General features: G+C 31.7%; 2 protein-coding genes across 8 annotated transcripts; both read left to right on the top strand.

Annotated features, from left to right (window-relative positions):
• The first annotated feature begins 838 nt into the window (after positions 1 to 838).
• On the top strand, positions 839 to 10603 carry LOC105322631 (uncharacterized). 5 transcript variants are annotated; one of them, XM_011421458.4, is made up of 10 exons: positions 839 to 1123; positions 3443 to 3496; positions 4913 to 4990; positions 5666 to 5785; positions 5912 to 5974; positions 6500 to 6599; positions 6710 to 6730; positions 7458 to 7817; positions 8141 to 8479; positions 9831 to 10603. In XM_011421458.4, exons 1-10 carry the CDS (start codon positions 1043 to 1045, stop codon positions 10082 to 10084), a joined length of 1470 nt encoding a protein of 489 aa, XP_011419760.3. In that variant the 5' UTR covers positions 839 to 1042; the 3' UTR covers positions 10085 to 10603. The 5 variants fall into 5 exon arrangements, with proteins under 5 accessions (XP_011419760.3, XP_034330325.2, XP_011419758.3 ...); XM_034474434.2 differs by having other exon boundaries at positions 915 to 1123; positions 3446 to 3496; XM_011421456.4 differs by lacking the exon at positions 839 to 1123 and adding an exon at positions 1770 to 1960 and having other exon boundaries at positions 3446 to 3496.
• Positions 10604 to 12483: 1880 nt separating this feature from the next.
• Positions 12484 to 23518, top strand: LOC105322633 (uncharacterized). Of its 3 annotated transcripts, none has more exons than XM_066069147.1 (9): positions 12484 to 12698; positions 17631 to 17708; positions 18643 to 18729; positions 18867 to 18935; positions 20287 to 20392; positions 20480 to 20500; positions 20697 to 20960; positions 21378 to 21716; positions 22532 to 23518. In XM_066069147.1, the coding sequence occupies exons 1-9, from the start codon at positions 12642 to 12644 to the stop codon at positions 22783 to 22785; spliced, it is 1275 nt and encodes a 424-aa protein (XP_065925219.1). In that variant the 5' UTR covers positions 12484 to 12641; the 3' UTR covers positions 22786 to 23518. The 3 variants fall into 3 exon arrangements, with proteins under 3 accessions (XP_065925219.1, XP_065925217.1, XP_065925218.1); XM_066069145.1 differs by having other exon boundaries at positions 12485 to 12698; positions 20610 to 20960; XM_066069146.1 differs by lacking the exon at positions 18867 to 18935 and having other exon boundaries at positions 12485 to 12698; positions 20610 to 20960.
• Positions 23519 to 26725: the final 3207 nt, after the last annotated feature.

Raw genomic sequence — 26725 nt, 5'->3', positions numbered from 1 at the left:
ATCGGATTACAAGAACTTCTTATAGGAATTTCAATTCCGATAGGAAAATTTAATATCCTATAGGAAAACTACATGTCTAAATCAAATTCCTACAGGAATTACCATTGTCTAATAGAAAATATAATTCCTACAGGACTTTTTAAAAATCCTATAGGACTGTCAATATTTCCTTTAGGAGAGTCAATTCTCCTATGGGAATTATCATTTTCCGATGGGATATTATTTTTAAAGGTAAATATCTCACCTGTCAGGTGAAACACACTAAAAACAAAAGTGGTTATATACTCTCTAGACAATGGTCTATCATTTGGTATTCATGGATTTTTCCGAAACTGCATTTTAAGCGGGTGCAAAAATGCCACCTTGGCACTGGCATAATTATCCGGCACAGTGTTCATTGTTTAGTAAGTACTGCATGTGACTATAATTATGTTGTTCTGTAAATTTTATCTATAGTTTAAAGAGAATTACAATTTTGATTTTCATAAATATTTATCGACAAATTAAATACTTGACCAAAGGATCTTTAGAATTTATTTATTCATATTTATATTACCCATTAATTGACACCAAATCTTAAGATCTAAAATACCCTGTTTTTCCTCAAAACATTTTTTTCCAATTTCAATGAAAAAATACAAAAAAAATATCATGCAAAATAACTGGAAGCCGATATTGATCACTGTTTTGTGGAATCATATTTCAAAAAAGATTCTCGATCGATCCATCAAATAGAATGCTGGTGCATCGAGGAACTTTAATTCAAAGATCAATAGTCCAGCAGACTTTTAAAACCTTGAATCAGCGAACCATGACAGGCTTTCTAACTGTGAGTCCTGTCTACAGGTGCGTTTGTGTAGAAGGAGCGGATATACGACAGCTTGTACGATGTTTCAACATAACTGGTAACAACTATACCTGTATGGAATACATGGTTTACCTGGTCGTGAGAATGATGCCACTGCTAGTGGGGATTTGAAAACCAAAGGCTGCAATCCATATACAAGATAGTTCTAGTAGTTACTTCTTCTACATAGTAAAGATGGAAAATTTATTTGATGCTGATGATGCTGATGATGCTGATGACTTGGACAGAAATTATTTTAATGATAGAAATATATCAGTAAGTTTCAGAGAGAGAGAGAGAGAGAGAGAGAGAGAGAGAGAGAGAGAGAGAGAGAGAGAGAGAGAACTAGGAAGTAAAATACGTTTTGGTTTTTTAATGAATTGTAGCTCGCTATCAACCATTTACACCATGTGTGGGTGCATGCGTTCCTTTACAACAATAGCGTGCATTGTTGAGACCAACGACTGTATAATCATGAATAATTCAATGTATAGAATTTCAATCTTTAAAATATGCATTTTAGGCATGTATAATGAAAATTACAGTATTCCTTTTCTTCTAAACCCCATAAACTCTGTCTGTCTGTCCGTTTCTCTGTTTCTCTGGCTCTATCTCCATATTCTATAACATCTTCCCTTCTGAAGACATTTTTAAAAGTTAAAATCGAGTATTGATTTCGTATGTATTATTACTCTTTATTCACAAATTATGATCACCAGTCAAAACATTTTTACCGTCTTTTGTGCGTGACATTTTCAGACACGTTGACAACATTTCTCAAAAGAAACAGACTATTTATAGGTTCATTTACTAGGTATTCTTCAAACCATGCAATATTTAAAGCAACAAAGAATTTGCCAACTGCTGAATGCGTATTCGTTCATGCAGAACCCTTTAGATTTAATAAAAGAGACTTTTAAATTTCCATATATACCCAACAGTCAAACACCCGAGTTCTACATTTATATCATTCTTAGACGAAAATTTATTCGACATGTTTGCTTCCTGATTTTCCAACGCTTCAAAGCAATGGCCACGGGACAAGTTTCCGACTTTTATCAAAATAGTAAAATAACGGATTTTAATTTGAGCAACTCTAGTGTATATTCTACGGTAAGTAAATGTAACGTGTACTTATTAATTTTCCCCATATTCTAACATATAGACGTAATTATTTAGAACCCGGAAGTTTAAGTCATTACGATTCATTGTTATATTGGCCAAGTTCGATCTTTGCCATTAGTTGGCGTGAGCTCTGGACTTGTAAATTCTACACACATTCAACACATTTAAATAATCTGCTATTTTTCTTTAAGTAAAACTGAATTATATTACGTTGTGCTATTTTAATTCCTCTTTCGTTTCTATCTATTTGCGGTGATGATTAATGGATTCTTGGAATATCTTTAAAAAGAACAGGAAAGGAGCCTTGATTTCTCTGAGCATTATCGAGAAAAAAGCATTATTAATAGTGATCAACTTGTCGTTTCTTGGGGAGGGAGGGATTGCTTTAAGAAACAGGTGGGGGAGGGATCGGGGTGTTTTGAATAGTCACTTAAATAGAAATTATCTAGAATGCACCATGCTGGCTAATGCAACAATTCATTGTCGCTTTCATTTATACGTCATAGGGAGATACCAATAGTTTTGGGAATTTCAATTGAAGTCAATCATAAACTAAATTACGTAATACTATATATATTGAGTTGAATAATTATGAAAACGGCAAATTTTTAAACAGGCGATCATGCGTACTGATGATAAATCTTTAGAATGTTAAACTACAGATGAATTCAAAAACTCAACAAAGTACAGATAGATCAATATTGATTTATTCAAGTGCATCATGCAAATAGCTTGTCTCTATTTGAATGGCATTTAAGAATATTTAAAAGACATTGGATGTAAACTTTTTAATTTACACTATGCTCAAAGTCCACAACAATCGCAAAAATTGGGTTTGAATATGTACATTGTAGATCAACTGCTCACATATATACCAGTCCATTAATTAAACTAAATAAAACACTGAATAAAAAAGGTAAAAATCTACCCTATCAACATTTGTTGACCTATAAAAACTTAATATATGGTCTTTTAATTAAAAAAGAAAACATGTCTCAAATTGTTATTTAAATTTGTGATCAGTTTGAATTAGTTTTAACATAAAACAAAATGAAATAAGCCCTTTCAAAATTTTACTTTGATATCGATCAAAATTGCAATGCATATGAATTAAATGTATGCATAATTTTTCAAAACAACGATTAACATATTTTGTTAGAGTTTAAAAAGAATATCTAATAAGAAACCGCAGTCGCAATGCTTTTAAAAACTCTAATATGATCTAATTCAAATAATATATGGACTGGAGGATATAAGGTGTGTGTGTGTGTGTGGGGGGGGGGGGGGGGGGGGTAGTTAGACCTATGAAGTCTAATACACGCATCTCCTAAGCATTGTATTAAAATTTTAGAAATTACGATAAAATTTGTTCAATTTAAATCAATACTCTATATGTTTTTCTCTGCCTGTCTCTCTCTGAAAAATTAACCTTTAAAATTTAAAATTAACATTTGTTTGCATAATTCACAGCAGAGTTACGATGACGTCCAAGCTATTACTCCCAAAACACAGCCTGTGTCACCGGTATGTATGCATTTTTATAGGATGTTCAATTTTAAACACAAAAGTCTTGTGAATTAAAAAAATGCTTTTTTAATTATCCTTTCATCTTTAAAAGTTCTGATTTCCTGTTCAAACTTCAAAATGATCACGTCGTTTGTAATTGCTATTTTTAATCACTAATTGTGTTAGTCAAAAACAAAGGAGGTAAGACTCCTTCTTTAATTGTGTTGCTTCAGTTGGTGGCTAATTTTTGTAGATGGTTAATTTTCGTGGATTTCGTGAGTTTCCCTCACCAATGAACATAATCATTAATGATGTAGATAAGTCCTTAAAATAGTAGCGTCATTTGGAAACCCGCGAAAAATTACCATCAACGAAAGCTGAACCACAGAAATGAAATGATATCTATAATATGTGCATTATCTATTGACCTTTTGAGTGTAAAATTACAAAACGAAATACTATTACTTCTGATTTAAAGCACTGCCTATTTTAAGTCTTCTTTATCATGTTGAAATCAAATAAAAAATTAATTTTTATGAAGCGACCCTGGTCGGTACCTTATAAAGTCAAATTTATTATGCAGATGGACAAAAGGTAGTAAACATTTTACAATGAACATGATGACTGCCTTACTACTACATTGTAAGCCTTCCTTTACAGTCCGTGTATTATGCACGCCGAGACAAAGAGACCTCACGTCATTAGTCAAGAGTTTAAATATCTGTGGAATTGTATCTTCCGGGTTTGAACACTAATCAACGATGGCAAGCCTTTTAAATAAATCTATATCTTTTATTTCGTTTTTAAAATCCACTTGAATACTAAAACTTAAATACAGTAATTTGCATTACTTTTCGGTGAATGCTATTGTTCTTTGTTTGTTTGTCTGTTTTTTTGTTTATTTGTTTTTTGTTTTTTTTATATTATGTTCAATTAAATTTCTATGTATCAATTTTCTCAAAGGAAAAAAAATAATAATACACAAACAGAAGCTAAGTTGCATGGCAAACAAACAGACAAACAGCTTCGGAGAACAAATTATAAGACGCATTTTAAGATAACCACTCAGAACATTATTTAATATTTTTATGTTTGAGAATTAGGAACTAGTCTTCCGGGTTTTATACAATATCTATTGTGCCTGTAATATGTACAACGTTTTATATTCCAAGACTATTTTTTAAATGAACTTTAAATCAATCTGAAACACCGATATGTTGATATAGCCGTTCTGTATAACATTTAACGATGAAGGTTTTTTTAAACTTCGTGACAAAAGGCCTAAAATTATTAGATTTTTTTTCCTTATTAATAGAGAAAGTCATGCCATATGCATAAATAAATATGACGTCAATCTAAAGAAACATTTTCTGAGGATCAAACTATCATAACTTTTAAAAACTATTTTTATTTAACACATGTTTTTCGTTTCAGAGCGCTGTAGATTTCTCAAAAATCCACACGGGTTCACCAAGTTCATATAACCCGGGCGCAAAATTGGACCCTAGTTCTGTAAGTACATTTATCTGTTAATATGCATTCGTACTTTGGCAGTAAAAAAACTTCTTGATTACATGAATTATGACAATCTTATTTATACAACCGAGTATAAACAGTTTATTTTATCTCTATGGTTGTAGTTTATACAACATAGAGAATATTACAAACATATACACAATTTACACTCTATGCTTGAGTAGAGGGAAAAAATTAACAATTATATTGGTTCTGTACAAAATAAATATTTAATGTACATTTTTATGTAGATAAATATATAAAAAATTAACAACCCAGGACTTATATGCTGTAGGATTACGGAGGTCCTAAAAATCATCTTGGCCGAAAGACCGGCTAGCTATGCCAAATGTTCATTGCTTACAGAGTCTAGCTGATTCTGTAATGGTTTTTCGATTTGTTTCAATGACTTGTCTTTGGTAGTAGGATTGTACATATCAGTAAGGTTAGAACAACTCTAAACACACCCCTGCCCCAATTTTAAGGAGTTGCAGTTTCCATAGCGCTAAGGGTTAATATTTGGCGGCATATGCTTTACAACGGGTTATCATGGATTTGATTTTAATTAGCATCATCATTAGCATAATTTATTCATCAAAGGAACACTTGTCCGACAAAAATACAATATGCGAAATGAATACGTTCATTTTAAGAAATATTATTCGTCTTCAGTTACAGACTAACAAGGACTCCAGGACTCTAGGAAATGGTTCCATTGGTTTTAACAAAGACAGAGAGGAAATAACTTTTTCACAGGAGCCCTACACTCCTTCCGAAAGAGATTACCCTGTGGTAAATATCTCTCTCTCTCTCTCTCTCTCTCTCTCTCTCTCTCTCTCTCTCTCTCTCAAAGCAAATAGTTATACGTAAAATCGATGAACCATATAACACTAAATTGTTATGATTTTTAAAACGAAGGATAAATCCAAAAAGAAGGACGACGATGATGAACAACCCAAAAAGAAGGTCCGTTACATGGACGTGAGTACTTTAAATTTTATAGATTAATTCGAACACTCTCGTTATTTTCATATAGGACAAATATGATATTGTCACTGAAAAACTTTTTCATAGTAAATTTTTCATAAATTAAGAAAAAAAAGTGAAAGTTAAAATCACACATTTTTGAAAATCAAACTTAAGTTAAAATTATATATTACTATATACTTTACCTCTATATACAATTCAATTTTATATAACTTCTGAAATAGTTTTTAAGAAAATTGAATAAAACATCTGTTGTCGGGTTGTGTGCCATACAATGAAACAATTGCGTTGCTATTGGTGTAATGCCTTCAACAATAAATGATGTTAAAAACTTTATAATTGAAAGAAATAAAAAAAAATATATTCAAGGGTATTTTCAGTTAATAGAATAAATAACAAGAAAACAATAGAAGCAAAATACTATTACTGAAAACAACTAACCCAAATATAAAGTGGAATTTTACTTTACACATTGTATTCGTTCAAGTTTTGATTCATTTTCACTTTCATTTTTAACAGTCCGCCCGGTTTATAATAGCATCAGTGTTTATCGCTGTGGCCATATTGGCGGTGGTTGTGGTGACTGTTGAGTACGAAAATACACAGGACACAAGGACAAGTAAGAGAGAGAGAGAGAGAGAGAGAGAGAGAGAGAGAGAGAGAGAGAGAGAGAGCAAAGTGACCAAAAAAATAATTGTGTTTGTGAGCATTTTTATATTTTCATTTCAGGTGCTTCATCCGTTGACTTTCGTAAGTATTTTCAATAGATATCATCAATTTTATTTAAAACAATTTAATTCTAGTAAGAATAAACTCATAATAATAAAAAAAAAATGGGTTTCCAACAACACTTTCACATTTTGCTGGCCTGGCACGTGCTTAGACTCTATGACGTTTAATAGTAGGGATGATCTTCGATTAATAGCAAACACTCACATCTCCATTTACATTACTATTCCTTTATAACTTATTTTTAAATATTTAAACATATTTTGCACTGTAATTCAATTTGTTCTATGATATACAAAGCTAACAGTTTGATAAGATACTAATGTTTTAGGATTAATTATACATATATGTATTTAATTTAAAGCATCTTAACAACATGTTTCATTTTTTTAAAAGTTATACTGGACACTAAATGTTGTTAAGAATAAAACAATTTAAATTCACGATATAACCATTGATTAACATTTTTCCAATTGTGTATTGTTTGGTTAGAAAGTGAAGAAAAAGTTACTTTGATTGAAGAGGGTTTTGATAACATGATTAGTAGATGAATAACTAACGCTTTAATTAATATTGTGTGCTGTTACATGTAGAAAAAAAATTGTGAACAAAAAACAATATCATGTTATTACAATTATAGCTAGACAAAATTTTTGTTTATCTGGAAATAAGGTACATCAAAATAGAGATGTGTTAAATGTATACAAGTACCTCCACTAAGCAACTCAGCTACTATTATATATTGTAGAATGTATATTGATTCCAAATGACACTACAGCAGCGAAAAAACTGAAATTTAATACGACGATAGAAATATTGTGTGACTATTCAGAAAAAATCGCTAGTGACGTTTACAACTCGACTCTACTGATGGAATTCAAACCCGAGTATTACCTTCTGCAAACTCAAAACGCCATGGAGATTAATCACACCCTACTGCCGACCACGGTTCAAGCAGGACGGTGGCAAATCAGCGTGTCCCACCCTCAACGCAGGATAAGGATCCTTGGGGATCCGGTGAAGTGCGGGGGTGACGGATATTTTAGAATTACATTAATACAAAAGCCTAATAAAATATACCCAAGTGACGTGAACATCCAAATTGAAAGTAAGAGAGCATGGTTGAATTTAAAGACACATTTTTACTTCTTTAAATGTTTTTGACTAAAGCGATTTTGAACACATTCTTAAAAACAAATTAGCCCCTCCCCCCCCCCCCCCCCCCATAATTAGACTCGTATTAGATGCTACACAAATGGCACAAATGGAATCTGATGAGCAAAAATCAAGTCACTTTTGAAAGAATAACTATAAGACATACAATTAATTGAGTAAATCGGTCCCTTTTTCTATAAATAGAAGAGGTTTTAATAACATTTTCTAACTTTCGTTAATATGGAGAGAAATGAAAATAGAACTTATTTTTTATAGGCGAAACTTCTGAAGTACAGTTGGAGGTTGGTCAGTCAAAAGCAGACGGGCAATACAAGATCACGTGCTCCTCAACAAGCGATTGTACGCCTGCGCCAATAACCTTGCTTGGATCTCTTGGAAATAAGGTTGTTCCCTTATATGGAATGAACTTCACGTGCATCATTAAATATAACGACTATGATGGTTGGTCCGTAAATTGTACCGGAAGTATTCCCAAAAGTGTTGTCAGTTCTATTGACGAGATCACGTGCCGTCCTATCCTTGAAGACAAAAAAGAGGCTGACAAAACGGAAGCTAAAGTTTCCAAGGATGTACTCCTTTGTAACAATGATGAAAGTACGTACAGTTTATCATTTTGGTTTACTAACAGAGCTAAATGTATAGAACTTACAACAATAATTATTAAGGGCGACGGTTGTTGTTCCATAAGAAAAGCAAACAATGCGTTCAAAATCGATTGATATATGTGATTGTTTACTTTTGAGAAAAATATGGTTAATATACATGTACTACGTACAATGTAATCCTTTCAATCAATTCATCTGGTTGTACTGTGATTATTTTACTACTAAGCCGTTTGCAACTAGAATGCTGAATTGCATGTAGTAGTAAGGTTTTCTTTTATTGTACTTGAGGTGATAGAACCTAACTTGATTTCACTATGTGTTGAAACCTTGACAAATAGTGTGGCATATGTAAAAGTGGCATAATGCATTCAAATAAATGAAATATTATGTCTTATAATTATAAATGCTTCATAATGCTGAGTTTTGGCGGTGTCATTAAACATGTCCTTAGCCTATTATCAATTAATGTTTACATTTCCAGTGTCTTGGTAATAACACTACGAATCGATTTTGTAATGCATAATCCAGTACATTTCATCAATGACTTCTTTGATAGTTCATCGTACAATGGCTGAAAATCATATATAACTAATAAGGAATCCTTCTTTGCATAATGTAAAGTGATCAAATACAATCGGGCGTTATCAAATCTATGAAAAAGCCGCTTAGGTTTGATCCCTCTGACCGTATTTAACCACCTCTTAATACTCAAAGAATGACTATATTTCTTAAGTAGTTGTAAAAGTCTTTGGAATCGGTTTACATGACAACATGTTATGAAAATTAAATTGAAAACTAAATCCTGGACCATCATGCCACTTCTAGGGATAATTTTGTTCAGTGTCTTATATATGTTATACACAGTGCATCATGAATTTAAAACATAACACATGGTTAAATGACTGCATTTGTTATTGTTGCAATTGATTTAAAATGCTCATCTGTAAATAGTGCATGTAAGATCTGTAAACAACTGCTGAAAATGGTAGTAAAGTTTTCTCTTTTTGAGAACTAGTACGGCTTTTTAACAAGATACTATATAAAGGGTTATTTCCGCCCCTTGTTATTTTCACTCTTCTACACTTGCAAACGGGTTCGCCCCGTCCTAAATTCGCACAGACTCGCTTGTGTGCTAAAGAAATAGCTTGCACATTTGAATTCGCCCAGTCTTAAAATTCGCACGCTGACAACGAGGGCAAAAGGGGTGAAAATAAAACGGGGCGAATATTTTACTTTTTACAGTATGTTTTAAGAATAAAGTGCATTATATTTGCTAAAGAGTACTGTATTAAACGCATGATAATAATATTTCTAATAGTTTTGATCCTTTTTTTCTACAGCCTGTAACTTTCAATGCCCTAAACAGAATCAGGACAAATATTATTCGGATCCAAAATTTTGCAACATTTTCCACCGCTGTGTGAACGAGAGACTGTACACGGCTCCCTGTGGGAAGGGTACATACTTCTCTACTAAAAGGTGCGCCTGTAGCCATATTAATGACGTCATAGGAGAAAATAGCTGCAATACGGACGGACTTAGACTCAAGGGAGGAAAGGACAAAGAACTGTGTACTGATTCCACTCGAAGATAGCGAGCTTACCTTATGGTTACCTCTGTATGAGTTCTTCAAAGCATAGTGAAGAATAGAATATCATTTTTCATTTCATCTTTATGTCATCACGTAGCTTATATTTTAATTTTAGAAGGCACGATTTTCTGTTTATATAGCACATTGTATGTTTGATTATGATTTTTGTTCATCCGCGATACATGTTCTTTGCGCATGATTGTCATACAATGATAAAAGTATTTTAAACACACAGTAAACGTCATATGTTTCTTTCTTTTTCATTTTCGATGCCAGTAAAAGGAGTAAAAAGCAAATCATGAATAACGAAATTCAACTCAGCATTTGTTATACCCCTGAAAATGGATTCATTCAAATTCATTTAACATTATACTCTGCTAATAAATTGAGGATCAAAAAATCAAAGTACATCAAATTTGTGCTGATAATACATTTGTGAACAGACATTGTAACATGCACCAGATTTACTATATTGATTTCTCAGATTTCGTTGTCAATAAATATTTTCATGTTGAAACTAAAGTTATTTGCATTTTTTGTTCGGATGAAATAAATAACAATTTTTATGCATTAACATATAACTTAGATTTTTACTCTGAAAACTTTATTAATTTTTTTTATCCATTAAAATAAAATCAATATACAATTGAAGTGGATATTGACAAATAATGAAAAGTATTTTTTTAAATAAAATATCTTTATCCAACTCAAACACTAAACATTGGCTTGAATTCTAAGGATAAAAATTTGACCATGATTCTATTATTTATCTCAATTTGACAAAAGTACGATAAGAACAGAAGGTAGCGAGAATCGACAAATAATATCAATTTATTCAGAAATCATGGTAAAGGGCATCCAAATACGAAGACATTAACTTTAGTTTAAGATATTACAACGCACAACTCAAACAACGATTTTAATATTTCGTGGACCAAGACAATATCTCACATCCCCTTTGTTTTAAGATGTAGATATAAATCATGAACTTAGAGAAGAAGAAAATATCAGTGTAATTATAAATAATTTTTCAACCAATACGACTTTTGAAATAAATAATGTACTAGAGCTGCAATTTGTGCTAGATGCATTTGCGGATTTGAATGACGGAATATTAAACACAAGAGTGTCCTTTTAAAAAAGAGGCATATGGTCATGGTATTAAACTGGTATTTTGATACTTTAGAAAGAATTATATGTCTATTTTAAATGTTTACAATACGAAGCAAATGTTTTAATGAAGGTCAGCAAAAATGTGTACACCCTTTGTCAAGTTTTTCAAAACAAGATGCAGAGCATTGTAACAGAGCATATATTTAATCAATAATATGCGAAAAAGCTGCATGTCATGATTTTGTTTTGCAAATATATGTATACTCTGATAAAAGCTTACTTTTGTCTCTTTTACAAACTATTACAATGTATGAACTTTTTTAAATATATGCCATTTGTAAGAGAGATGTTACATTTTTTCAAATTTAAATAGTTTTTTTTTCCTTTCATATAGTAAACTACATAAATAATATGAGAGAAATGCAGACAATTGTTTACATCATAAAAAAGAACGAAATAAAACGGCTTTGCGTTGTTTTAAATTAAAGAAATTAAAGGAATTTTCTTTCTAAAAGATATAGCCGTTTGTAGATATTGATATAAATGAGAAGACATTAGGTGAACATGCGCACTGTGTAATAAATGATAATATTAATACTATGCTGTTTAAAAAGTTCCCACTACTTTCGACACAGTATTTCAAAGAATGATGTTTTTGTTCATCTCTTCTGGAAGTGTTCGAAATTGTGTCATTATACCGGTATCTGGCCAAAGCATTATGAATGATCAATTTAAAACATATCCTTATATTCAAAATACAATCAACAATCTCTCAAAGTTCTATTTATTTATAATTATTATCTCTTGGATTCCGAAACATACATTTGATAGGTAGTTATAGTTTTCTCTTCCCAACAGCTCCGTCAAAAATGCTTTGAGTACAGATAAATGCAAAAGTTTATCCCTGATTAATATATCGGTAGTAATGAAAACTATTTCACTACACATTACTGTTGAAAAAGGGCGAAATGAAAAATACCATCGTTTTCTGCATATTAGGTGACGTATCTTAAACATGAATATGCTACCTTGGGTTGTTAAACAACACCAATGACATAATCTTATATGTTTAATAGCAGCAACTGTGAAATGAAGAAAAAAAAAGAGTTTGTAACAGAGAATGGAATTTCAATAGCGTATGAAATTTCATCCTCATCATGAATAGTTTGCATTATTGTACATTTAACAAAAAATTCTTCCACGTCATCTGTCTTCTGTCTTTTCAATCTTATTTCTTATTTCAGCAAAAACCTCTCTATCTCTTTTATTGTTTTGTTTTCATCATATATGTATATAATATGATGCGCACTTATTCATGCAGATCATAATATTTACATCAACCGCTTAGACATTTAAAAATAAAGAAATACCCAGAAAAGGAAAATTATTAGTCATACACATCAAATTCATCCAGCTTTATACACGCCGTTTTTCTACTGATTACAACATGGCAAGTGGATCACTTACAGCCCCAAATAAAACCAGAGATGAACTGGATCATACGGTGAGTGTTTTAAACTTTAACTGTATATACTCTTATAGTAAAATGTTATAGATAAAATTGAAGAACGAAGATTTGTAATCCAAACATAGTTTTTTTCCGTTCTGAACATAATTTTGTTTCGGTTTCGGTTCTTTTCAATTGTTATTCTGTGACCTGCATTCCGAGAATCCATGGTAAATTTTGAAGAAAAACTAAGGTTATAAAGTACATTCGTACAAGTGTCTATATTTCTCTGCTATGGGGGCTCCATAAATGTGGAATGGGATTTTTTTAATATTGAATAATTATCATTCTAGTGACCTAGTCGTAAAAATACTAAAAGAAGTTAAACAATGAGCCCAAAAATGACTTTCTGTGGCAGACAAAAAATTGTCCGCATCTGGAATTTTCTATTATTTACTGCATGCTCTGAACTGACAATTACCATTGTGAAAGTTTTTAGACAGTTTCAAGTACACTATATGTGTGTACATGAATACTCCTGTACCACAGCTTCAAGAGTTCAATGTAATTTGCATGTTGAAATGGTTAACGTTCCTATTACATGTATATGCTGAAAATAATTGGAAAATCAATCAAATCTAATGGACCATTAAAATAAACCAAAAACTGATTTTTAATTTATAACAATAACTGATATTATACATGTATCGTTTTTATAAGATATAATACTTTATAATGCTTTATTTATAAACCACCAGTTTGTTTGGTCACCTGAGTCACTCAGGTGACCTCTCGCAACTGGACCTTGTCCCGTCATTGTGTGGTGTGCATCGTCCGTCGTGCGTCGTCCGTCGTCCGTCGTGCGTTGTGCTTTAACATCTTTACATGTTTTAATTTCTTAAAAACAACGAGACAAATTGCTACCATTTTTGTGTGAAGAATCTTTACTGGTACTGTACAATTATCGGCTAAGATCAGTTATCGGCTAAACTGATAGTTCGGGTTTATAGCACGCAACAATCCAAGATTTTTTAATTCAGTCGTCTTTTTCGAATAAAAAAAAGTAAGTTTGCTTGAAAACTTTCTTGAATATGTTTTATACATGAGCTTAAACAATCTTTGTTTACCGCTGATTTTACATCTTTGCACTTTCAGCAGTGGGGGAAGTGACGTAATAAGTTAAAAATAGAATATTACCTCTTTGTGGTACGTTTTTATATCCCTTCTTTGATTTGACATATAAAATCAATACATTTAACATGTATAAACAAAAGGAATTCACAAATTTCCGAGAGATTCGTAGCGCAATTGAACGCCTGATTGCACAATTATGTATTGAATAGTATACGATTTGGTGTATAACCGTATGATAATAAACGAATTATTTTATGAGTTTTGTTTATAATGTATCATGACCCCGAATACTTTAGTCTGACCTCACAAGGGGCATAATTTAAACTACATTTAGCAGAGTATAAAATCAACATGAACACCGATTTTTACTACATGTATGTTATTATCACGAAGCCGATAACTGGTACAGTAAATCGTAAAAACTCGGCAAACTTGGGGCGTGCTTAAAAGCACAAAACAAGATATTTTGGGTTCTAAATAATGATATTAACTAACAGATTGATAAAAAAGGAGTTCACTTTTTAAAGTATGTCAAGTTTTATCCAAAATATCAAGAAATAAGGAATTACGAAAAGAAAACGTTAAATTTTAGCCGATAACTGGTACAGTGCCAGTATGGTAAAGGAAATCAAAATTGTGAAATTCATGGTTCTTTAACCCTGAAATGCCATAGGCGGGGCCAAACATACAAAAAAAGCCAAATTTTCAAAAACTTTTTCTCTATTTCCATCGATGTGTCCATGAATCTCTCTACCTAAATTTAAATATTTATGGTTCCTGGGTCAGGGGTTTAGGTCCTAGGGTGGGATCATTAAGGACATCTGAAAACATCTTTTTCTCCACTCCCGTATATATTTGAGAAAAACTAAATGCAAGGTTATAATGTTTATGAAGCTCTCTACAAAAATGGCTCCTGGGTCAGGGATTCAGGCCCTTGGGGCGGCTAATGTGGCAATGAATGATTGTCTGTTGGGGCCAGTGATCGTCGCTTTCGTGGGTAACCTTTGTCTATGAACTCACATCCTCACGTATATACAAACAATTGAACCAGGAAATGTTTGGCTACCAACAAATATGGACCCCATGAGTAAAAATGATTCTACAGTAGTTAAATTGTATTGATATAATATTTTCCTTTGTACTATCATAATTATGGGAGATATAGTCATGTATTGTTGTTACATTGTATGTTCATTATGTCCTGATGTTAAATGGCGAGATTCGTGGTCCCCAGGCGGGGGGGGGGGGGGGGGGGTGGGGGGGGGTTATGACCATTTATTGAACATTTATTTATATTTAGGGTAATTCCTGTTTCATCCATGTGCAATTTAAACGTCATCTTGAAAACTTCATGATAATTTATCACTTGGCAATATTGAATTGATATGTGCTCTATTTAAGGAAATCTGCTTTACTTTCAAAACTCTTCTTTTTTTACTCCCACGCATCTGTAAGGAAATCTAAATGTATAAATATGTAGACCATGCAGGAATCCATCTACAAAATTGTTTACTTCAAGTTTCCCGTGTTTGGGATAAAGATAAAGAGTCGGGCAAAAACTGTTATACATGTTTAGTGTTAAATATACCCTTATTATGGGTATGGGTGGCTGTATATGATGTTTTGTAAATCATTCATGATAGTTTATTCAACTCTTGAATTTAAACGAAAGCAAGATCGTATTTAGAAAAGAAATTGAATGAAGCTGTCTATCAAAATCAAAGATCACGAGAGCTATTGGCAAGAGTTTGGGTACAGGGGTGTAACAGGTAATGGAGTTATCTTCACTTGCTTGTTCATATTTGATAATTGATCACTGTAAAAAAACGTTATACCCAAGTTAAAATATAAAAGAAGTTTAATAGGTTTTATTTTCATTTGATAAAGCAACCAAAACAGATTGTTTAAGTTTTTAAATAAACAGTAGATTTGTTAATAGTAAATTTAAGTAATGTAAAAATTAGCTACCAAAAATTCTTAAGTGTGATTTGTGTACAACAAATTTTGAATAATTCCAGATAGTGACTGTTGAACAAGAAAACATGAATATTGTTATAACAAAATAACTTTTAAGTGTGTGTTTTTTTAAACTAGATAAAATCCCGCCCAAGCGCGTGAATTAACATTTTTCACATTAAAATATTGCACTGCTTAATCTGTTGAACCAGACGTGTTTTTATTTGCTTTTTTGTATATATACTGTGTTCGGGTTTTTTTATTTTCGTTTATTTTCTTCGTTGCCTTCGTAACTTAAACTTTAAAGTTGAAATTAGAGTGCAACAGCATCGTGGGTTTGAAGGAGCGGAAAGGGATAAAAAACAACTAAAATTGTTTATATCTACATGTATGTGGCCTTATTTCGGTTTTTTTGCAGCTGACTGAAAATATTCAAATGTACTTACTCTTTTATTTTATTCTAGACCAGGAAATTGGTGTATAGTGCTTCGCAGCGACTCTTACATGTATCTAAATTTGTTCTTCAGGTCAAATTTCACTATAATATTTACCACAAAAACTTTTTGGAAAAACAGGGGGAAGGGAGTCTCAAATGGGCTCATTTTACTCAGTAACTTTTGTGTTTGTATTTAACAGATGTCTGATCCAGGTTTTCTGCCCGCGATGCATTATGAACTCGTCCTACACTTTCCACATATTTACGTGAATTTGTCAACCCGCGTTCTTGGTCACATCTCTCTATCCATCAAAAATAAAATCGTATGTTCAAGAAAGGATCGAATTAGCTGATTTAATTTTTAACAGTTATCAGATCTTAACTTTTAAGTATACTCTAAATAAGGTATCAATATATATATTTACTGGCGACGTGATCTATTTTATACAAACTAACCATTGCTTGGGTCCGCCAAAGCGTGTCCATCGACTTACTCTCAGTTTTTGCTATTTTGGACATGTTTATTGAAAATAAAGGTAGAATAAAAGTCGAATTCTAATTTATTTTACAATCACTACTTATAAGTTAATATTTAATTATACCATAAGGACATCATCTCACATGTTTGGAATTACCAAAGGTGTAGGCAGTTACTGTGGAGCTGGTATAGTTTATTAGCAAAATGTCTGAAATAATAAATATTGCTGTCCTAAGGAGGATGTCCGTCTGGCCCCTGGGGATGGGAAAAGGGGTTGTTGTTGTTGTTGTAAGTATTTATTCAAACATGTTGATGCCAGCCATCTTAAGTTTTTCTATGAAAACATATAAACATAAAAGCTATCTTGAAAGTTACCAAATATGGGACAATTATTTCCTATCAATGTCCTTGTAAGATTTCACTTTGGAAGGTGATGGTCATTACTACATTTTAGATTTTACTTTACCCAAGAAAGAATTTTCATAAATGCATATATGAGATTTCCCAAAAGGTATGGTACGCAGATAACTTTTGAGGCCTGTTGCTCTCTTGTTTTTATTTTTTGTCGTTATTTTAAATTTTTGATTGGGGGGGGGGGTAAGAGGAATTGCTGCTATTTTCTTTTCGAAGACATCAATGGCTTTAGAAGAATGCATTGAAAAATCAAAATTCGAATTAGCTACAATCTATCTATCGATCGATCGATCGATCGATCGATCGATCGATCTATCTATCTATCTATCTATCTATCTATCTATCTATCTATCTATCTATCTATCTATCTGTCTGTCTGTCTGTCTGTCTGTCTGTCTGTCTGTCTGTCCGTCCGTCCGTCCGTCCGTCCGTCCGTCCGTCCGTCCGTCCGTCCATCCATCCATCCATCCATCCATCCATCCATCCATCCATCTATCTATCTATCTATCTATCTATCTATCTATCTATCTATCTATCTATCTATCTATCTATGCATTTTCTTTTGTTTCAGCGTTTTATTAATTCAACAAAAGCACTCAGAGGTTTGCCTCCGTCTTACGTTCCGGGATCACATTTGGATCCTTTAGCGGTAAGTACTCTTTAAACATCCGAACTGTTTATTCTTTATCAGATAACTTTCCATTTCAATGCAATAAAAAGGTGATGTATGCCTTTGAAAAGTGTATTCATTTCCATTTCATCATTCTGTGAAAACTATAAAAAAGTAGTTTAAGGCAAAAGATATATTATGCAATTTATTAGACAAATAAAAACTTTATATTTTATACAAATTATATTTATTATTATTAAACCTTTTCATAGTGTCAAAATAGGAAAACACCTCAATATCTCTGTTACATTCAAAATTTCGTTTAATAAATGTAATTGTCTTTATCAGCCTCAAAATTTTGCACTAACAGTTAATAAATGTGCTGAAAGCATTTGTTAAAAAATATTTAGTTTTTAAAAAAATCTTGATATGCGATCTTATTTTTAAAAATATATGTTCCTGAAGTACTTTGGATTCATCATTGTTCGTTGGGGCAAATGTTCGTGGCTTTCGTTGAAAACCCTTGCCCACGAATTTATATTTCGCGAACGTATACAAAAGCATTTGTTTAATATTTACCAAAATTATCCCTAACCTGCTACATGTACCAACGAAATTTAAACCCCACGAGCAAGGAAATATTTGGGCACCCACGAACATTGACCCATATACGAATAAAAATGATTACACAGTAAGCAAATGTACAGTTTTTTAAACCAGGGTCAACATAGTTCAATATAAAAGTGACTTGACCGTAATTTGCGACAGTATTAAATTCATGAACATAAACGATTAATTAAAAAAAAATAAGAAACAAAAATCACCCCAAAATACAAAATTAACATAACATAACATAACACAAACCAGGCACGAAATCATCTTTAAATTATGTGCGACTCGACTGTAAATGTCTACAAAACACCTCAAAAAGATAATTTGTCTGCGTTTCATTTATTTCGTAACTTATGTTTAGGATTCCCAACTACCAAACAACGGCACACTCATGTGGAACAAGAATGTTGAGGAATCAAATGTTTCACAGTTCACTTACAACTCTGTGGTAAAATATCTCTGTGTCTCTCTCTCTCTGTCTCTCTCTCTCATTGAAACACTAATGTTTTTTATGTACTGCATTATTTTGAGTATGCTAAAAAGCCCTCTGATTGTTCTTATGTAATACGTAACTGTAAACAACAGAACACACCCAATGAAAATGGCGACGGTGCTGAAAAACCTGTAAGCAAAGCAAAATTCCGTTACATTAAAGTGAGTATTATGTACCAATAAATTATTCTGTTTAGCTGATAGCCTTGACTTGTCAATTCAGTTATAATGCCTGAATTCATTCAAATCCTTTAATAAATAAAGTTTCCGTAATTTATGATGAGTAAGATTTGGGAGTTTTATATGAGAGAGTATCAGCTCCAAATATTCATAAGCACATGTTTCACAAGACGAAAGATATACTAGGAATTGCTATAAATTACTCAAATTACTTTCAGCTTCCACGTAAGACTATTTAGCAATAACGGTTGGGTAAAAACATTGATGTTGGTTTTCAAATGATTTGCATTGATACAAGTATATGCTCGTTGTCCTACGAGTTGTAAGGTTTTAATCCCCATGCGTTGATGAGGAAATACAAAGATACAGCAAGTTGTATGAAAATCATTTATCACCACAAATAATGAGAGATTTGTAAATATTGTTTTATCTTTCTTTACCATTACATGTTTGGTGTTTTTTTAATTTCTGAGTTTTCAGCTGCAAACATTTTTAGCATCATTTAAAAAGGAATTTCGTTCAAATTCATATCGACGTAAATGCAGTTTTGTATTTAAAAAAATCCATTACATTGGTGATATCCATAATGGTGCAAACTATTTCTTTCCCTTAGAATATGATGTGCCGATCGATATTGCATACGTTAATGACACATGATATCATTATAATTCACCTTTAATTTTACGACAAATTATATCAATATAAATTATATATCATAACGTAATTTGCTACGATATTAAACGATTGATCATTAACGATAAACCCCCAAAAAAATGAAAAAAGAAGAAAAAAAAACACACCCCCCACAAAAAAATACAACAATAACAATACAATGATCAGGCTCGAAATCAGCTTTAAATTATGTGTGACTCAATGCCTGACTCAATAGTATTTACAGTTTATCTTTACTGTTTATGTTCGTTCATCTCTTTTCTTCATGACGAAGAAACGAAAATAGTTTAATATTTTTGAACTTTGAATTGATGATTTAATAAGGTGAGATATTTGTTACATTAAAGTTTTAAAATTCAAAGAATCTAAAATTAAACAATTTAAATTATTGTACATGTATATAGCTAGTTTTAAATTCTCTGAATTTTAAAAATTTAATGTAACACATTAAGTCTTTATATGCAATGGACACATGACTTTAATAGATAGCGAATTATTTTCACGTGAGAGAATTCATTTAAAATTTTGATTTTTTCAGTCATATTGCATTTCATTTCTTTCTTCCATCTGTCCAAAGCATAATTTGTTATGCATCACATATAAGAAACATAATATTTTGCAATAATTATTAATATTTTAACAGATAACATTTTATCCTTAGTTTGCTAGATTTGTGATAGCATCAGTGTTCATAGCAGTGACTGTTGTGGTGATAGCTGCAGTGACTATTATGTATCAGAAAGCCCCAGGTCCAGATCCAAAAGCAGGTAAAAGAGTAAGAAAGAAATAAAATTTCGGAACGATGAAATTATTCTGAAGTCTTTCCATGTTAATAATATTATTACTTTTTTCAGAGGATTATTCAAAAGAGTTCCGTAAGTATGCCTTACTGTCTCTTTATAATCATATTTTTTCGTTATGAAATATTAAGAATTCAATTGTAACGTTTATAAACAGTCTATGTATTCATTCTAAATGTTGTAGAATGTTTTCTGAGCTCAGATAACACCACCACGACACACTGGAAATTGAGATTTAATACAGCGATAGTAATATTATGTAATTATTCAGAGAACATTGAACAAATCATCTCCAACTCATCACTTCTCCTGGAATTTAATCCAAATATCTACCGCCTCCAAGCACAACATTTTCCCGAGATTAATCAAACGCTACAGTCCGAAACAATTTCGGCTGGACGGTGGATTATCCGTTCTTCACCTATCATAGAAATTCGTGGGGGCCCAGTAAATTGTGGTGATGAAGGACAGCTTGTAATAACATTACAGACGCCAATAAGAAGTTATAAACACCAGGTAGACGTTCAAATCGAAAGTAAGTCGGCTTGATTTGTATTATCATTAGAATATCTTGTGGCTAGATTTTGTGAAATGCAGACAGATACGTATACAACTATTTAATAATATATCAATAAAACATATTTTTATTTTTGTTACATTGAAGAAAACTGGTTGTAAAGAAAGTTACAATCCCCAGTTATTATTGATTATCTGAAATAAATTCAGATATATTTTTTTAAACCCATAATATAAAAACAAATGTTTTGTCTAAACCCCATATCTTACAATATTGAATAAACTGCTCATCATGACCGACACAAAAGAAAATATGATAAATGATTAATTCAAGTTATTATTTAGATATTCGCAAATTTCTTTGATTTGGTAACATGCATTAGAAAAAGGAAAACGATTTAATTTGAAATTAAACCTGTATCTGATTACTTTGTAGGTGAACTTTCTTCAGTCCGAATGGAAGTTGGTCAGTCAGCGGTGGACAAACAATTTGAGATCAGGTGCTCGTCAACAAGTGGATGTACACCTGCATCAATTAATTTGATTGGAACTCTGAGAAATACAACTTTTCCTCTATATGGAATGAATTTTACTTGTATCACAACATATAACGGCGATGATGGTTGGTCCGTAGGTTGTACCGGAAGTATTCCCGAAAGTGTTGTCAGTTCCATTGACGAGATTACGTGCCGCCCTGTTCTTCAAAACCAGACAGAGGCTGGTGAAGCGGAAGTTAAAATTTCAAAAGAAGTTTTAGTTTGTAACGACAGTTTAAGTATGTATTAATAGTATTTCAATATCTCGGCCGATATTTGATGCAATATTTGCATTTACAGCTAAAAATTAACAGATATGAATATCAATCCTACTTCACGTTGTAGAATATTGTAGAGTTATTATTACCTCTTAAATTAATTGGTATGAATATGCCCTTATTTTCTTACTCTTACATATAAATAATTATCGAAAAATTCATCACATTATGATATCAGTTTTCTTTATACTATGAATTTTTGTTATTCTAAAATTGTCTATTTTAATTCGTTCCAGATTTGATTTAATACTACCAAAATATAAAAACCCATACAACAAATGAAACATCTGACCATTTCTAAATCAAAATAATTTATTTATATATTACCTTTTCAGTTAGTATTGCAATTATTTAAGGTCCATAATCAACGTTTTGATATTAGTTGTCTCGAATTGATTGTGTTACAGTATTTTTCAATTTTTCTTTCTGTGGGTTATCATTTTTTAATTTTTATTTTGCGTGTCATCATATTGTTTACTGCGTGTTATGATATAATTAACAAATACACCTATTAAAACATAACATTTGCTAAACAGTAATGAAAAACACACATTAGCTATATTTTTATTGACCACCTAGCTATCAAACTTTTAAAGAAAGAAAAAGTAATGTTAACTGTAAGTCTTGCTTGTTTTTAAAACAGAACTTAGTATATATTGAAATCGATTTTAGATACTAGTCATAATGTTATTTCATATGGTACGAACATTATAATAATATATAATATAATATAATATTTCTATCGTTTATCTTTCCGTTTGTCTTTTTTTTCACAGATTGTAGTTTTGACTGTTCTGGAGATAATCAAGACAAGTATTATTCGAATCCAAAGTTTTGCAACATTTTCCACCGATGTGTGGACAAGAGACTCTACACAGCTCCATGTGGTAAAGGAGCATACTTCTCTACTCAAACCTGCGTCTGCAGCAATATTGATGACGTCATAAAGGAAATTGGCTGCGATAAGGATGGGATGCGACTCAACGTAGAAAACGTAAAAACGCTATGCATGTATTCTACTGGAAGTTAGCGCGCGGGTGTATTTGCACGATGTACGTTTTGCAATTATAAGCTATAAGGTGATCGTATGAACACATTGAAGAATTTTCGTGACACTTTATGTTTAGCGCTGGCGTTTTATCGACAACATATAAACCTTCCAAATATGAATTACATGTAATCAAAAATTCAAAGAGCGAGTTTTTAATGTGAAAGAAGCAATTTTATAATATTCTTAGTTCAATTCTTTACTATAAGAGTAATACAAGTTTCTTCTTTGGAAACATTCACAGTCAATTCAATTGTCTTGTAGGAGTTGCACAAAAAGTAAGTCACCTGTGTAAAAAAATCAGTAAATAAATATCAATAATTTGTTTTCACCCATTACCCACCCGTTTAAACCAAGGGCTATACTAGGTACAAATGCTAATATCAACACACATCTTACATTTTACTAGTAGAAACGTACGTTTCCTACTTCAGTTTATAATCAATGAAAGTATTTGAAATAACATCTATTTATAAAAAGTTCAAAAGTATGATAAACAATCGGACGCCGCAGTTTTTGGCAAAAAGTATTAAATAAATGACGATGAGCATAAGTTGTGTGTGTTTGCATGTGACTTTGTAATATGTTTATCATTTAAAATTATAAATACATATAAAGAAATAGGTGGAACAAAAAAGTCGAATCAAATAAAAGGTAGAAATACAATCCTTAATGATGGAAAAAAAATGCGGAACTAATAAATCATTTTCATAGATCGATGTTTGTTATATCTTCGTTAAAAATATTCTTTATTTTCAGAGGTTTTTAACAAATCCTTAATTTTATGTAAAAAATGTTTTGTTTGGCTTTCATTATTATAATATTTTATCTTAATATCTTTTTTGACACATTTGACAAAACAATGTCGATGTGTGATTACACTAAGGATTTTTAAGCTAAAACAGGAAAAATTATGAAAATTTAAACTCAATTTCAATATTGTTCTAAACGCACTATTTCATTGCCTAAACAAAAGAAAAGTTCTTAATGTGACTGCAAACTGAGTTTTCTTTTGTGTGAACAGTATTCATAATCAATTTGTCAACCTTGAATTGAATAACATAATCCATCAAAAGAAATCTTGAAAACTGTAGAAGGCGTTACACGTACAATATGGGTACCCTATGAACAATATTCTGTGCGAATTGTTCAACAGCTCGTATTTTTTTTCAAAAATTATCAAAAATTAAAATCCAAGTAATATGCACAGCTATGATATATGTGCAATTGTGCAATTGATACGCAAAAGAACAATCTGTTCAATTTCCTATCTTGAAAACTATAGGAGGAGTTATCCGTATCCTTTAGATTCTAGACATTGACCTATGCGTGCACGGGTTGACATTGCATATGATATCGGACATTTACGAAATAGATACATCGACACACCATATACTGAGCCTTCACTACAGTTAAAATGTCTCCCATAATGTAGCAGAAAATTGCAGATTCGCTCCGAAACGATTTTGGGGAAAATTAAGGAAGTTGCATAAAAAATAACAAATTATTCATAGCAAACCAGTTTAAGGCTGTAAATACCTCTCATCTAAAAAACTGATTCATAGTTTTGGAGAATTCGACACCTATTCACTAACTTTTTTACTCGCTTCAAATTTACACACCATGTTGTCAGTCGGAGCTATCAGGATTTTCCCGAGTAAATAGTGTTAGAGTTATCTCCCGTATTTTCCTTGATGAACAGAATATATATAAGCAAATTTCCAATGAAAATTTACACGTATTTGTATTATCGTTTCTGAGTTTATCCAAATGTGATATTGTGGAAACATACACTAAAGAGCCGTCCGTGTTTAAGCGTGAACGTAATGCGCTTGTGCAAGATTGTAGAATCAAAACAATCCAAAAAAAAAAGTAATCTTCAAGTACCAATGATGTTTAAAATATATAAAACACAAGACAGTAATCTTATGATTTATTATTATTAAAGCCCCAAAAATCGAGTCTATTATTTTAATATTGTAGTTTAGATGCTAAATAGGTTGTTAAGTTATGAACTTTCAATTAAAAAAGAACAAAAATCATATACTTAAGCTTTAACATTTTAACCTTTTCCCCTATCTCTATGCAGAGCTCTTTTATCTTAGACAATTAATATATTCTAATCTGGCCACGATTGTTCAGGGCTGCAATTTAAAAAGAACTTACGACTTACGACCAAATTAATGAATGCTAATTAGTCACCAACTAATCAATGAATTATTCTTATGGCTGCAAAATATAATTATGAGAAATGAAATATTTGTAAACAAATGGTTTTATGTCAATTTTGTTCTCTAAAAATCGTCTTACAAGACAGTAAATATTTACGACTTTGTCGTACGTTCTTTTGTAAAATGTAGCCCAGTTCTCTTTAAAAAAAGGCTACATATATATATCTTCTTCTAAAGAAGATCAATATATCTAGAAATGGCCACGACCAGCAAGCCGTCTTATTCGGTCACAATGAAATTATGCAATTTTACGCAACTATTCTAAACCAAGAAAGAAATAACAATAAATATACAGGCAAATGCATTAAATGCGAGTACAAACAGATTATGCACTTAAAACAATGAATAATAACGCAAAATCTAAGACAACATGAGTATTACTACACGATGGCCATGAAGTTAAATGTGCATTCAGATGTTAGAAAATCGAAAGGTTTTTATAACAGTGTACTGTTGCCTATTTATGAATAATGTTCAGCTTATACTTCAAATATAAAAATAGTAATTTTTAATATATACATGCAAATTGAATCGTCCAGTTTTTACGTTAGCATATCATTACTCTCAAGTATAACATGGGGTTAAAATTATGAGATTCTGAAATAAATGAATGTTCTTAACAAATAAATATCAATGTATAAAAATATCACCGGGACTTTTTGCGTAAGTTACTTTTGTTAAAAAAAAAAACAACAAAAAACAACAAAAACAACAACAAAAAACACACAAACAAACAACTAGATAAAAAACAAAGTGTTCATTGAAGAATAAAATATACGAGTATTATGATTATAACTTAACCCCCTCCCAACCCCTCCATTTACATAAATGAATTTATGAGGAAACGTGTACAGTTTGGTATGAACGTCATATGCATCAAAATATTCTCAAGAGCTAAATCTAAGAAATCAGCGATAAAAATTGGGATGCAAAAAAATTACATAAACCAAATTTAAAGCTATGAAAACATACTTTTATCTTTGTTGATACATGTACCTCTTTAGTCCTGTACAATTTAACCTATTCAAAATAATTTAACCCATTTCGACTTTAAATATTAACGTCTTTTAGTGTGTCATCTTACGTTGTATGATCTTCTTACAGTAGTCTGAGAGAAATGGCTCTTGTTTCAAAAAAGAAACATAAAAAGAAAGCCAGGAAGCAGCAAAAGAAGAAGAAGCAATAATAAAATGTAGGTGGTTTGCAGCGCCTGTTTGAACATCAGTAACCGTTGTTTGTCTGAGAGTAACAGTTGATTGTCTGTCAGTAACAGTTGATTGTCTGTCAGTAACTGTTGTTTATCTGAGAGTAACAGTTGATTGTCTGTCAGTAATTGTTGATTGTCTGTCAGTAACTTCTGTTTGTCTGTCAGTAACTGTTGTTTTTCCGCCAATAACTGTTCTTTGCCCGTCTTTAACTCTTCCCATCTAAGCTGGTACATTTGCTTATCCTTTCTTTCATCCTCCAGCTCAACATGGCATTCGGTAAGTTCCCTCTGTATTGAATTATGATCAAGCTGCAGCCTAGCATTCTGTCGTTGAACTTCATCTAAATTATTTTGTAAGACTCTTTGTCGTGTCTCCAGCTCATTAACTCTTCTCCTAGTCCGAGTATTTGACTCTCCTAAAAGCTGCGTTATGTTGGCCAATGACCTGTGTATTTCTTTCAGCCATCCTATATCCCTTCGAAGA

The sequence above is a fragment of the Magallana gigas genome, chromosome 8 (genome assembly GCF_963853765.1).
Source record: "Magallana gigas chromosome 8, xbMagGiga1.1, whole genome shotgun sequence".
Taxonomy (NCBI): domain Eukaryota; kingdom Metazoa; phylum Mollusca; class Bivalvia; order Ostreida; family Ostreidae; genus Magallana; species Magallana gigas.
The sequence above is the reverse complement of the archived record's forward strand: the minus strand, read 5'-3'. Positions and strand labels throughout refer to the sequence as shown.

What these genes read in the sequence shown, in the direction of transcription:
- LOC105322631 (XM_011421454.4), top strand. Translation starts at nt 1,877, where the DNA reads ATGGCCACGGGACAAGTTTCCGACTTTTATCAAAATAGTAAAATAACG. An exon ending in CAAAATTGGACCCTAGTTCT is followed by an intron (nt 4,991 to 5,665) that starts GTAAGTACATTT and finishes ATTCGTCTTCAG; the next exon opens with TTACAGACTAACAAGGACTC. An exon ending in CGTGAACATCCAAATTGAAA is followed by an intron (nt 7,818 to 8,140) that starts GTAAGAGAGCAT and finishes TATTTTTTATAG; the next exon opens with GCGAAACTTCTGAAGTACAG.
- LOC105322633 (XM_066069145.1), top strand. Translation starts at nt 12,642, where the DNA reads ATGGCAAGTGGATCACTTACAGCCCCAAATAAAACCAGAGATGAACTG. An exon ending in CACATTTGGATCCTTTAGCG is followed by an intron (nt 17,709 to 18,642) that starts GTAAGTACTCTT and finishes ACTTATGTTTAG; the next exon opens with GATTCCCAACTACCAAACAA. An exon ending in AGTTCACTTACAACTCTGTG is followed by an intron (nt 18,730 to 18,866) that starts GTAAAATATCTC and finishes TGTAAACAACAG; the next exon opens with AACACACCCAATGAAAATGG.